General features: G+C 31.8%; 2 protein-coding genes across 2 annotated transcripts; one reads left to right on the top strand and one right to left on the bottom strand.

Moving 5' to 3' along the window:
- Positions 1–108: 108 nt before the first annotated feature.
- LY79DRAFT_590270 (uncharacterized protein) lies at positions 109–1,367 on the top strand (the record flags this gene model as incomplete). Its single annotated transcript, XM_060561126.1, has 2 exons — positions 109–222; positions 279–1,367. The coding sequence occupies 2 exons, from the start codon at positions 109–111 to the stop codon at positions 1,365–1,367; spliced, it is 1,203 nt and encodes a 400-aa protein (XP_060414008.1).
- A 772-nt stretch (positions 1,368–2,139) lies between these two features.
- On the bottom strand, positions 2,140–3,378 carry LY79DRAFT_211983 (bZIP transcription factor). Its single transcript, XM_060551544.1, has 3 exons — positions 3,163–3,378; positions 2,995–3,112; positions 2,140–2,945 (listed from the first exon to the last, which is right to left on the bottom strand). The coding sequence occupies exons 2-3, from the start codon at positions 3,005–3,007 to the stop codon at positions 2,230–2,232; spliced, it is 729 nt and encodes a 242-aa protein (XP_060414007.1). The 5' UTR covers positions 3,008–3,112; positions 3,163–3,378; the 3' UTR covers positions 2,140–2,229.
- Between the last annotated feature and the right edge of the window lie 12,054 nt (positions 3,379–15,432).

The following is a 15,432-nucleotide window of genomic DNA, read 5'->3' as shown; positions in this document are numbered from 1 at the left end:
CAAGTCTTTCGGACAGAATCCCTCATCTCGATAATCACCGTATCACTTCTAGTCCAAGACAAAGATAGGTTTTGTTCTTGCCAGTACTTCGGCTTGGATTACTTCGCAATGTCCGATAGCTCCTGTGGCGGCTCCACGGCGTTCAAGAGCCTTGTAGAGCATGGCTCGCATGATCGAAGCCTTCACCAAGATCGTTTCGTCGACGCTCCCCGTGTCCAGCAGGTAAGAGATTTCCTAGGACAGGTGATCCTTTGGCCATTCTACTAATCGAAAGCCAGGGTTTCCGGTCTACCAGCTCAGTCACTTCAGCACAGGCACAAGCGAACTTCGGCGCATTTCTTGGATCAGATTCAACTGGCCAAATCGACTCAACGACGCTTTCAACCTATGTCACCCCTATCACGAGGTCCTTCCAGGCCTCGCAGACGCCTCAGATGCCAGATACTCGGCACCTTCATCGACTCTCTCCTGGTCCAAATCAATCTGCCGTTCCTCGAGTATCGAATTCAGCCGATGGAGCAGCTATGCATACACCACACAGGCAAAATTATGCCGCAAACTCGCCAACAGCGACTCCCACATGGGCGCAGGACTTCACAAGGTTTGTCGGCGGGGTTTCGAATGCAGGGGGCCTACCGTCTGGGTTCATGGCTACCCAATACCGTCCATCGATCCCGCCCGCATTCCCACACAACATGATGCCCCTACAAGCTGGACCATCTATTTCTAGGCCTGTTGGTGGCAGCGCCATCAGTAATGCGGCCAGCGCTGAGGCTGATTTTGATCTTGAAATGGGCCAGTGGGTGGCAACGCACGGAGACGGCCGAATGGAACATGTCGACGCCGTTATGGAACAGATTGCGAAAGAGTTGGAACAGCAAGAAGAACAACAATCTAGCACTGCCGGCCAACCGTTTAGCATCGACCTCGCCGCTTCAGTAGATACCGCCACAATATCACCGCCGAGTGTTTCCTTAGAGAATAACGCGGAGCACACGCGAACACACCTTGTTGCAGAGACTAGCAACCAACAAGTAAATGATGGGCAAAGCCTGTTCGACACGAGGAACGTCGCTGTGCCGAGCAGCAAGAATCATTTGGAGCAAGTACCCGATATGTCACAACTCAAACTCCACGAAACTTCTGAATCGGCAGCTCCCAGGCCCGTAGAGGATGCTCAGTCTCAAACGGAGATATCGGAAGCCGCAAGGCAAATTCTACAGTCAGTTCAGCATGAGAAAGGAGACAAGTGGAAAAACTCCCAATTTCTCCTGCTTATGAAGGATTTTCGGGATGGGAACAAAGACATTGTAAACAACGAAATCCTCGAAACTAGCGCCGGCGGCGAGCGCATAGCCGAGAATTGACTATGGGCGAAAGCCCGGCAGGACATGGTTCACTCGCCAACTCAGTACGAGAGACCGACATCACGACAAAGCTCGCCTCGCGAGCTCTCTGACTGGGCAGAGGAGGCGGTTGCGAGAAGACGGGCCTTGTCACCGTCGCCCACGGAAGCAGCTGATCCTAGCTGGGCTTCAGCCCGGAATCACTAATCTGTGAAACTGGTGACAAGCACGACAGCTGTTACCTTCCTACAAGAGATCCCTGCGGGGGCATTGGTCATTATATGTTTTTACAGAACTGAGCACATTTGGCTCAGAGCCTACTGTTGCCGTTACGCTGCAAATATTACAACACGGGTAATTGGCCAGGACATTCAATTGAGACATCGGAACCAAAGGCAGGCTGCAAGATATAGCCTATACTCACCCTGAACATGGTGCTTCAAGACATACGGCATGAAAATGTGGCCAAACTGAAAGTGATAATTCAGATTTAATATAGCGAGTGAATCAGTGAAGTTCACGAAGTAGGTGGGGTCAAACAAGTATGGTCCAGTCTATCACCACCATCATTTTCCAAAGTCCAGCTTGGAGTTGCTGTCTAACAGACTCTGATGACTTAAGTCATACAGTTTCGGATCTTGAGGAGCGCAGAAGCTTTAAGCGCTGTCAGGTCCTTGGGATCCATTCAGGCAGTCATTCATAAGAAGAAGCTTCATTGGAGGGATATGGAAAGAAAACCATGGGGTCAACTACAATAAAAAACAAAAAGCCTGCCTCGATTATAAATGGCAACATTGAAGGAAATAAAGATGAAGGGAGAAAATGGACCACATGCGGTCTGGGGATCCCCTCCAAGTTCACTAATACGTTCCAGCCCGACAATTCAAGAACGACCCAAAGCAATGCTCTTCCAGTGATCGCGCTCCGCTTCCAATTTGCGGATTTTCTCCTCAAGGTCTTCAAACCGTTGTGCCTTGCGCTCGCGAGACTTGCGAGCAGCAAGGGTATTCCTAGCTCGCTTCATGGCGATAGTGTCACTGGGGTCCTCAACGATGATGGGAGGCAACGGCTTGTCTCGTCGACGAGAGTTAACACCCGAAACGGAGGAATGACGTGCGGAGCCGGAGGGAGATGAGTTGGCAGATTTGCGATGTCCAGAGGAAGACGAGCACTCAACAACCTCGAGGTCATCAGCATTGGTGGCAGACGACTGCTCGACCAGTTGCTGTTTGTCGGCAACAGCGTCCTTACTGGCTGGTGCTGGATCTTGGGGGAACAATGGAAACCATGAGTCACCCGAGGCAGAGTCGAAATCACCAGTGCCGAAGTCGCCAGTACCGAAGTTGGGAGAGACATCATAGCTATCGTTAAACTCCGGAGACTCGTTGTAGACAGAGGGCGAGGTCAAAGCTGTCAAAGCCGTCGAATTTGGAGCAGACATGAAGGGCTCCTGGATAAGCAAGTCCTGAGGAGACACTGTTCCCAAGTGACTGGCACCAGACGCGCTTCCGCCGAGGTCAAAGACAGAGGGCATGACGGGCGATGAGTAGGTGGTAGAGGCGCCGCCCTCAAAGCCAGTAAAGTCATCAAGATCCAAGTCTAAGCTAGGTTAGCGATTGCGGAGAGGCAAATTGAAGAGGCAACATACCTTGCAGGTCCATCTTGGGAGTTACTTGTTCGTGACTGCTCTGGGAAAACAACGGGACAGGCGGGCGCTGACGACGATTCAATGCGGCCGAGGAGGACGGGGCGGATGAAGCGTAGAACTGGGTTGGTTGAGCAGGAGAGTACACCGCAGACAACCGAGGGTGCTGACGTGGGCCAGAAGCCTGAATCCGAGCGAATCGATGGTTGTGATGAGGCTGTACGCGACCTTGCGCTTGGTGCTGGCGAAGATGATGAGACGAGTGACGACGTTGGTTGAGACTAAAGGCAGCTTGTGCAGCTGAGTGCCTAGGTTGATTGGTCCGAGGGTGGTCGAACAAGACGAAGTCCTGTTGAGGTTGCTCGGGTGGGCTGAACTGTTGTTGATGCGCGGGTAATGCCGGCAGGCTGGGTGAACTGGAGGGGAGCCATTGTGATTGGGAATCCGTGGTGAAGACTGGGAAGTCTTGCGGTTGAATGGTTACAGACGAGGGAGAACCTGAGCTAAAGCTGGAAGCCGTAGTGAAATTCAGATCGACCTGAGGAGGTTGAACTGAAGGATTGAACTGGGTGGGGAGAGAAGTTGGTGAAATTGTGGTATGAATTCTTGCGGGCTGGGAAGCGAGAAGACCGGGAGATGGTGATTTAATGCATGGTTGCTGGCCTCTGAGGCAATTTCAACTGGATGTGGTTTCTGTGATAGTGTGGTGATGATGGAGAAGGGAAGGAAAGAGGGCAGGAATTTGGAGGATGGCTCGGAGGGACTAGCGGCCTTTTGTAGCCTGACGGATAATAATAGGCCAAAAATGCCGACAATGAACTTCCGCGAAGGCGACAAGGCGAAGGGCGAACGGTTCGGAAGCCCTGTAAGAAAGGTACATCGGTGGGTACCACGATCTCTTGTACCGATGTTTCTCCCTAGGCACACGAAGGCCGGCTAGGTCACAGAAATACAGTGATTGTATACTGATGCCAGATGTATTTGAAGAGGGGAGACACTAGCTCCGCCTTCGTGAAGGATGGACGCAATCCTTGGTCCGAAGCAAAGTGTGACTCACACTTTTGGTGCTAGGCTAGATTCGGTTTGGCGGAGGGTACAGAGGACATACGGGAATCTGCTCTAATTGGGTTAGAACGTTTCCTGTAGGCGTTTGCTGAGGCGTAGGCAAAGTGGGGCATATAATCTACTAGGCTAGAATAGGTAACACTACAGGAAATTTCCACTAATAGAAGCTTTTACTTTAGTAACTAGCAAGACAGCCTACTAGCTTACTAGTAAGTACTAAGTAGTAACTTTATTTATAATATAATATTAAAGAAAAAAAACTTACTTTTTTTTACTTAAGTAGTATTTATATTATAAAAGAAACTTATATAATAAATGTATATATTATTAGTAAACTATAATAAGAAGTAAGCTACTTTAATATTATATCTTTAAATAATAAAATAATTATTAGTTATACTAAGAATATAGTAATATAGTTAACTATAATAGAGTTTATAAGTAACTAGGTTAGTATTATAATATTAACTATTATAAGTAAATATAAAAGTTATTAGATTAACCTTAATAAATATAAAAGGCTAATATTACTTTTTAATAGTGTTATAATATTAACTACTAATCTATTATAAATAAATATTAGAGTTATTAGATTAACCTTAATAACTTATTACTAGTAAATTCTTAAATAATTAGCTATAGATTCTCTAAGAATTTATATATAATAAGTTAGTTATTTAACTAACTAACCTATAATAATTATTCTTTTTATTTTTATATATAATAAAGAACTATAGTTACCTTAATTATTTATTAATTACTACTAATATATATAGTTAACTATATTAGCTTATTCTTTAGTATTTTTAATACTAATTAGTAGTTAACTTTACTATAAACTATATAGGTTAACTTTATTATAAAAACTATAGATTAGTAAAGTCTATAAGAAAAAGTAATTATTACTAGTGTTAAATAGGCTTTATATATATATATATACTTAGTAAAACGTAAAAGTAAATTAACTTCTTATTAAGTAACTAAATAGGTCTACTCTACTGTTATTATATAAAGTAATTATATACTACTTAAGTATAACTTAAGTTATTCTAGCTAACTAAAAGGTATAATCCCCTCTTAATATAACTAAAGGCTAAACAACTAGTCTATACCCTTTAACCTTAAATTATAACTATTTATAGTTAACTAACTAGGTATTATTATTACAATATTAACTATTACAGATAAATATTAGAGTTATTAGGTTAACCTTAATAACTTATTACTAGTAAATCCTTAGATATTTAGCTATAGATTCTCTAAGGATTTATAGGTAATAAGTTAGTTATTTAACTAATTAACCTATAATAATTATTCTTTTTTTCTTTATATATAATAAAGAACTATAGTTACCCTTATTATTTATTAATTACTACTAGAATATATAGTTAACTATATTAACTTATCCCTTAGTGTTACTAACACTAATTAGTAGTTAACTTTAGTATTAACTATATAGGTTAACTTTACTATCTAAACTATAGATTAGTAAAGACTATAAGAAGAGGTAATTATTACTAGTTAATTATTTATATACCTAGAGTAAGTAAAAACTAAAAAACGCCTTTATAAATACCTTTACTATAATATTATACTAATTACCTATTATAATAGGTTAATTAATAAATATATAACTAGTCCTCTTAACTAGTAAAAACCTTATTAATTTATATCTATTATATAAGCTTTATTATCTTTAGAAAAGTACTTTTAACTATAAAAAACCTTTTACTTTATATACCTATAGCTAACTAGTAATTATTTACTATATCTTATTTATTATAAGCTCTTTAGCTTACTAACTTTTTTTCTTTATATATATACTCCTTTTACTAACTAATAGTGTTAATAAGTTATTAATATAATAGCCTATTATTTCTTCTCCTTTTACTAACTAATAGTGTTAATAAGTAGCTAATATAATAGCCTATTATTTTTCCTTAAGTTATTTATCTATAAGAGTATATTTTTCTCTAACTGTTAATACTACTAGTAGTAATCTTTCTAATAAATATATACGCCTTCTAGTCTACTAGAAGAAACACCTATATTTAAGAGGTTATTAGGCTAATAAAGGATAATAGTAAATAATACTATACCTATAAGTAGAAGACCTAAGCTAAGATAAGTAAATAAGATAAGCTTATAAGTAAGTAAGGCTTATAAGTTACTATACTTTTACTTATAAGGTAATAAAAAGAAAAGATTTATAGTAAATATAATATATTACCTAATATAGTAAAAAAAATAGTAGTAATAAATAATATTATTATTATACTTTTTACTTTTATATAGTATATTTTTTTATACTAATAAAGAAAAGATATTATTATAAGGTTACTAATTAACTTTATAAAGAAGTAATAGTTCTTTATACTTAATACTATTATTATATTTTACCTTAGTAAATCTAAGTATAATAACTACTTTAGTAATAAATTATTTTACTATATATAAGAAGACCTTACTAACTAGCTTATTAGTAACTTTAAGGCTATTAACCTAAAGATCTTAATAGGTCTTGTTAGTATATAGGTAATATAGCTAGAGGCAGTAGGTCATGTGATATACTGCCTACTAGCAGAATCCTCTACCTTTGCCTATACACAAGGGTGCTACTACACTTATGCTCCTACTTTACCTTGTTAACTAGTTAACTATTAATAACTATAAATTTAACTACCTTTTTTTAACCTTTATAATATTATAAGATATAGGATCCTATTAATTAGCTAGTAAAAACTAATATTAATTAATAGTTAATTATTACTAATAACTAGTAATTAATAAGGCTTACTATTACAGGAGTTTGCCTAGCCTACTATAACCTAGTAGACTACTAACTAAGTTAAGTATTATTAAGGCTACTTTACCTCTACAAGAAACACTATAGCGTCTATTACCTATTAGAACCCTTTAATAAGCAAGAATCTCTTCTACGCTAACTATAGCGCTATTAAGAAAGACACTTAAGTAGTAATAATTACTACCTTATTTAACTTTCCTTTTATCTTTATATCTACCTCTTTAGAAAACTATCCTTATCTACCTTATATATATAAAATAACCTAGCACTGTCTAGACTTATAAGTGTAAGTTATATTAAGAAGAAACTTACTACTTAATTACTACTATAAAAGTTATATAGTAATTACTACTAATTAACCTTAATAACTAACCTTATAATAAGTTAATCTAGTAGTACTTTACACCCTAAGGTGCCTACCTCTATAGTAAGATATATTAACTATAAGAAGTATAGCTAAGAAATCCTTCTTAATAAGCAAGACCCTTCTACTATTTACTTTACTTTACCTATTATATAGCTAAATAGGCTAAATATGCCCTTATAGGTTATAAGCTATAGAGGGACTTTTAGTGTTACTTTAATAGATAGGACAAAGACCTCTTTAGTGCTACTAGTAAAACACTACTGTTAATTTTTTATAACTTCCTTCTTAACTAAGGCGTCTTTATACCTAAAGACTATTAACAGATTACCCTATACCTTACTACTATTATTAATAATAATAAGTTTTATATTAATAGATAAAGAAGTTAAAAAGTATAGTATAAGTTAGTAATATTTAATAGGCTTATTAAAATATATAATAGCTTCTTAAATAATATCTAAGTAGTTATATTAGCCTAGAATAGCATAAGTAAAAACAGTAATAGTAACCTATTACCTATATAACTAAATAAAGCCTAGTAATATTTATAAACCTTAAGTAATAACTAGTAATAATATAGACCTAACTTAATAAACAAGTACAGAAGTTATATTAGCAAAAGTAGTAAACCCTAGTATTACTATAGTAACTTAATCTATATAAGATTTACTACTTCCCTATATAACTTAACATAAGGACTATCTTAATAAGGTAATAGTCTATTATCCTTCTCTACCTATTATTAATTATAGTAGGAACCCTTTACTTACTTACACACTAATCCTATAGAACCCTAAGGCATAGGATAGCTACTGCTAATTAAGAGTAGTACTACTAGTAACTATCCTTCTCCTAGTAATTAGGTACCTTAACTAAGATTATTACTAATAAATCTAAGTATACTAGCAAGATATATAATATATTTAACATTAAGTTAAACTTATTCTATAATAACTATAGTAAAATTAGTATTAAGAGACACTAAATAGTATTAGCCTTCTTATTAATACTTAAAGGTAAGGCTTTTACCTTTTATTTTACCTAAATTAGTAGTAGGAATATCTAAGACCTTACTACTATAGTTACCTAAATAAGAGCTTACTTTAAGAGCCCTAAAGCTATTTAGATGTACCTTACTAAGTGGTAAAATACTACCTTTTACTATGTTATACATAATAACCCTAAGAAAAGCAAGCTTAAAGTGCTTAAGAAGCTTATTAACAAACTTACTCTTATCTAACAAGTGCTACCTAATAGCTACTATAATAATAAAGTCCTTTAATCCTAGCTATTAAATGCTTACTCTAGAGTTTACAAGTGTAAATTATCCTATTTAATCTAGTGCCTATATTAAAAGAAGTCTATAACTAACTATAGTTATTAGTAAGTACTATAATAAAACATAACAATAAGTTAGCTAGTACTAGGTAGACCCTAATAATTAATACTAGGTTAACTACACCTACTGTAGCAAGGGTATAACTAGTAGTTTAGTAATAACTATAGTAATAGTAACTATTATAGTAATAATAACAGTAACTATAATACTAAGAAGTACTAGTCTACTATAAGCCTAGTTATTAGTTAATAAAACACACTACTAATAAGTAACACAAGGTATATTAATAATTTAAAAACAACCGCTAGGTAAAAGACTCTTTACTAACTGTGTATTAAACCTTTCTTGCTAACTATAAAGGTAGTTACCTATAAAAAAAGAAGGTAACAAAGATAATAATAAAGACCTTAGTTACTACCTTTAAGGTAACTATACTCTTAAAAGTAGTAAAGATAAACTAAAAGGTAATACCTTTTATACCTCTACTATATTCTTTAGTAGTACTACCTTTAGTAGCAATAAGCTTACCTTTAGCCTAGCTAACTAAGTAGTTTATTACTAGTTAACAAGGATAACCCTAGTGTAGTATTATTAGATCTAGCTACCTCTTTTATGTTAGATTATTACTTATTAGGCACCTTTTAAGGTATTTTGCCTAATATAGGTGTAGTAACCTTCTCTACTACTAGTTACCTATAAGTAACTATATTATAGTAGATCTAACTATTAGTAACTATTAATATAGCTGCCGCTAGCTAAGTAAAGATCTAGTTTAGTAGTAGTAACACTATTTACTTAAAGAGCACTATTATAGTTAGTACACTATTTAGGCCTATTACCTTTTATATAATACCTATAAATATACCTTTCTTGCTCTGCCTAGTAGATATAAATTAACTACTTATTTACTTTAATAACCTTATAAACACCCTTTAATAAGGTAACGTTATAGTACTAGTTATATAAAAATAGGGCATCTGTAGATACTCCTTAGCCTACCTAAACATAGCCTTGCTAGTTACTATTTAACTAATGTAGAGTTATAATAACTTTACTAATAATTTAGGTACCTATTAGTCTACTGCCTTTACAAGGTCCTTTATAAGGCTAGTCACAAGGTTAAGGTTAAGGCTATTAAGCACTTAACTAAATACTACTATTACTACTAGCTCTATAGGAAGGCACCTTTATAATTTAAATTTACCCTACGTAACAACTATTCTTTTAACTATAAGGTTATTATTAACGTTATATACCTTAAAGGTAACTAACTAGTTCTTTATATTATTAATACTACAACTACCTTTAATATAGTATACTTTCTTTATAATATTTCTATAAAGACTATATAGGAAGCACTTTATTACTACTAGATTAACGTCTACTAAGGACCTCTAGACTAGATTATCGCTAACGTAGACAGAAACTTCACTACAACTAAATTTTTATATAAAGCCTACGCAATAGGCATTAAAGTTAAGATTATCCCTATTAAGGCGCACTATAGCATTAAAAAGGTTAAATAATACTACATAGTGCTCTAATAGGCCTATAAAATTATACACAAAGAGTACCTAACTACTAACTATAAATCTATTCTTTAGAGCGTAGTTAAAGTAGTTAATAACACTATAGGCCCTAATAGCCTTATACTAACCCTCTTAGTATTTAGCGCTTACCCCTATATAACTACTAACTCTACCCTTTTACCTAATATTATTTAATAGGCAGCTACTATCTAGAAGGCTACTAATAACCTCTATAAAAGCTATATAATACACTAAGTTTATAAGGCACTTAAGGTATATAATAGCCTAGATACCTCTGCTATTAAGGACCTACCGTTAGGCAGCAAGGTACAAGTATAGCGCAAAAAGAGCAAATAGTCTAGCCTACACTACCTACTATCTATTAATAGTAAAGATTATACTATTAATATTAACAGCCTATATAACTTCTATTCTACCTTAGTTAAACCTTATTACACTAAGAAGAAAGTAAACAAGCCTACTAACGTAAATCCTTAACCTAACTAACCTATAGATACTAACTACACTAGTAAACGCATAAAGAATACTATTATTATTACTACAAGAACAGGAAAACCTATCTAAACAGTAACCTTTCCTCCTCTGTAGTATACCTATAGGCAACTACACAAGACCCTAGTTAATATACTACTATAGAAAACAGATAAACCCTTTAGCGCCTTCCTCTTAGCTAAAGAGGAAGTAGACCTAGCACTTACGCAACAACTGCGCAACCAAGGCGTTATTACTACACCTAGTAAGCCCTTTAAGTAGTTAAGTAAAAGCAAGATCTAAGGCCTTATTAACTACAGTGTGTTTAAGATTATTATATATAATCCTTTTATTTACTAAGGCTACATCTTTAAATCTTGCCTTGTTAATAAAGTTAAAGGTAAAAATAATAAGCTATACAAGAAATTATAACTTATAGTACAAGATTACAGTAATAATAGTAAAAAAACCTTACTAGTTTAGTTACCTATAATTTAGAGAGCTAGCTAGCGTATAATTCTTATGCTTACCTCTTCCCTTATAGCTAACAGTAAAGTAATATAGCTATAAGATATAACGTAGGCCTATATATAGTTAACTTTATAACTTAACTACACTATCTATATATAACTTCCCCTTTAAATCTATAATTACTACCCTTAAGGCACTATTATAAAGGTAGTAAAGCTATTATATAGCCTTACTAAAGTAGGTACCTATTAGTAGGCAACCTATAACTACTACTACTATAAAAAGCTTAATATAGTTACTACTTTATATAACCTATACCTACTTTTTTTATCTATAAAAAACCCTAACTTTATAATAATTAGGATATAAATAAACAATATAATTAGCCTAACTAGCGTTAATTTCTTTAACTATAAAGATAATAAGCTTACTAAGGTAAAGCTCTTTATAAAAGAGAAAATTTTACTTATAGAGAATAAACCTCTAGTATTTAATAGAGGAATTATCTTATTAACTTTAGCTAAAGACACCTCTATTACACTTTACTAAAAAGGCTAAGGCATAAAGCTAAGACTTATTAACAAGAAATTACCTATAGCCTAGTAAGACTATATCTAGTAGCACACTTAAGGTATATATATTACTTCTATCTACTAGCCTAAAGTATACTTTAACCTATTTACTATAGCTTAGCACAAGAAGCTAGACAGTAAAGCTATTTAATAACTTAACTAAAGAATCTAGTAGTAAATAAACATACTTAACTATAGCCTTACCTTTATTCCTTTTAACTTACCTAACGTAAAGCTCTTTATATTTATTAATAGATCTTTTACTAATAATTATAACTTAACTTTATAGTTAGGATTTATTATCTTCCTTACTAATAAAGAGGTTAACGACTAGCAAGGCAAGTTTACCCTCTGTAGCAACGTCCTCTATTTCTTATTAACTAAATCTAAACAAGTAACATAAAGTATTCTTGCGTTAGAAGTCTATAGTATAGTTAAGGGCATTAATATAGTGTACACTCTCTCTATAACTATTATAATAGTAGTAAATAAGCTTAGTAACCTATTAATTTCTACTATTACCTACACTAACTTATACTTACTATATAAGTGCCTAGTAAAGTTAAGTACTACCTACAAGAAGCGCTTAATAATTAACATTATAGCACTATAATAATTATATAAGTAATATAAGCTCTTTAAGGTACAATAGATCTATAGTAATAATAACCCTACTAATAGGTTTACAAAGTCCTTACTAAACTAAGCACTTAAGAGTCTTATCTCTTATAATAAGGTAAAGATATAGATAAAGGGATAGGTTACGTAAACATAACAGGGAATAATAAGAACAACAGGATACAGGATAATAGACACTTAGAGGAGGAAATAGGTCATGTAAACTATATGGATTAACAGTAGTTAAATCTATTTAACGTAGGTATATACCTTTAATAGCTGCAGCTAAAGAGAAATATACCTAAACAAGATAGTGTAAGCCTACCTTTACTAAGTAAATAGATAAATAAATTTACAGCAGTATATAACTACAAAAAGTGTAATACTTTTGCTTATCTTGTTTTTATTACGTTTTTAGGCTTTTTGGGAGGAATAGGAGCACTAGCGACTTTTACTACACAAGAAAGTTGCCAGTGTTAGTATATAGGTGATGCAGCCGGAGGCAGTAGGTCATGTGATATACTGCCTACTAGCAGAATCCTCTACCCTTGCCTATACGCAAGGGTGCTACTACACTTATGCTCCTACTTTACCTTGTTAACTAGTTAACTATTAACAACCACAAATTTAACCACCTTTTCCTAACCTTTGTGATATCACAAGATACAGGATCCCTATTAATTAGCCAGTAAAAACCAACAGGTCTATATAACTTCTTTATTAACTATAGAGTATAGGTTAAGTATAGTAAATACTTATTAATTACCTAATATATATTTAATACTCTTTAATAAGAGAAAGATATCTACTAGACTAATAAAATAATTACTATTATTAAGAGATTATTATATAACTTTAGAAAATACCTTAAAGACCTTAACTTTATTAAAGATATTAAAGGCTATAAGATAATTATATATAAAGTAAAAATAGTTAAAGTATACTTATTACTAGTAACTAGTTACTAAACCTTTTATAATAACTTAACTTTTACTTTACTACTACCTATATTAACACTAAAACTTTATATAATAACTAAAATTAATAGCCTATATATAATAACTACTATACTACTATAAAAGCTTTTATTAACTATAATAATATTAATAGTAATATTAAGGCTAATACTAAAGTAAATAAGTAACCTTATAAAGATATACTTTAATAATAAGGCTATAAAATACACTAGTAGCTAGTATAAGACTATTAACTTAAAATTACTATTATTTTATAACCTTTATATCTAGGTAAGTATAATATAAGACTACTATAAAGTAGTAATTTAAGTAATACTCTAAGGTAAACTATAAGAGTATTATACTTTTACTTTTTACTAATAGGTAAGTAATTTTAATACTCTAATAGTAAAACTTAAAGAATAATTTAAAAGTAATAAGGTATACTTAGCCTATATTACTAAGCTTTACTATATATTATTTAACTTAATTACTTATAAAAACTATAGTAAAAATAAGCTTAAGATTCTTAAGTTACTTATTAAAAAGGTTACTAAGCTAGTTAAAGTAATAACCTATAATAGTTTACCTAAAGATAAAGATTATTATAAGTGCTTTATTATTTATTACTATAGTATACCTAAGTATACTATAGTCTTCTTTAACTTACTAGCTATATTCTATAGCCTTTATATATAATTATATAATAAAGTAGTAAATACTTTACTTTACTATAAGCTACCTATATAATACCTTATAAATAAATCTACTATAAAGGATAAGTAATTTTAGGTTAACTATAAGTATAATAGTAGCTATAATAATTATACTAATCTATAGTAAATATAAGGATCTTTATAAAGTAACTACTATAGTAAAAACTAGTATAGTAATAAATTAACTAAGAAGTATTTTATTTATAGTAAGCCTAGTTATTAGTTAACTAAATATACTAAAGAAGAGTAGTAGTTCTTATTTAACTAGTATAAAAGTACTTACTTTATATAAGCTTTACTAGCTACCTTTAATTACTTTCTTTTTAACTATAAAAGTTATAATATAAGTTATCTTTAAAAAGTAAGTAATAGTAATAAATAACCTATTAGTAATATTAATAACTATATAAATATAGTATTCTTTATATTTACTACTTTTTTTATATAATTATTAATTAATAGCCTAACTATATTCTTTAAGTTATATAACTAGGTAACTACTTATATACTTACTTATAAGAACTTACTAAAGAAGTTATTACTTAGTAAGACTATAAAAACTAATAAGATATTTATACTTAATAAGCACTATTTAGTAGTAACTTTTTATAGTATTATACTTAACACTAGTATAACTAAGAAATTAACTACTAGCTATAAGTAATACTTTATCTTCTAGTACTACTTAGGTAAAAAGATACCTATAGATACTACCTAAGTAAATAAAGTAAGTATTTACTTTAGTAATAGTAATTACTTTAAATCCCTAGGGGTAATTAATATACTTATATTACTTAGTAACTTTATTTTTTATATAATAACTACTAATACTTTATTTCTCTTTTATTTAAAGGATATAGACTATTATAGTATAAAATTTAATAACTTTACTAACTAGCTAATCTAGGGTAATAACGTTATACTTATTATTTACTAATTTAGCTACTTATAGATACTTTTATAACAACTAGAAAAAAGTATTACTAGGTAACACCTAATAAATAGTAAATTATACTAAATTTACTAGTAATTTAGCTACTTATTTATTTAATAACTTTATAAGTTATTTAGATATACTAAAGAAAACACCTTCTTTTTATTAATTAAAGCTATTAATAAGTACTACTACTACTACTAATTATACTCTAAAGCCTTTAGTTACTTTAAGTTTATACTATATAATAATAATAAGTTTAACTATAAGATTTTTATTAATATAATATATCTTAATAGTAATAAACTAGTACTTTATATAGTTAATATAGTAATAGTGTTTAATATAGTAAGATTCTTATAATTTATTACTATAGAGTATATATAAGAAGTACTATAGATATACTAGATTAATATATATCTTAGTCTACCTAATTAGATAATAATAGACACTAGCTTAAATTTTTACTTTAGTAAGTTTAAATATACTACCTATAGGTTATTTATTAAAGTAAAAAAAGTGCTTATTAAAGCCTATTATAGTATTAGTAAAGTTAAGTACTATTATATACCTTTT

The sequence above is a fragment of the Colletotrichum navitas genome, assembly GCF_030913465.1.
Source record: "Colletotrichum navitas strain CBS 125086 chromosome Unknown LY79scaffold_30, whole genome shotgun sequence".
Taxonomy (NCBI): Eukaryota; Fungi; Ascomycota; class Sordariomycetes; order Glomerellales; family Glomerellaceae; genus Colletotrichum; species Colletotrichum navitas.
The sequence above is the reverse complement of the archived record's forward strand: the minus strand, read 5'-3'. Positions and strand labels throughout refer to the sequence as shown.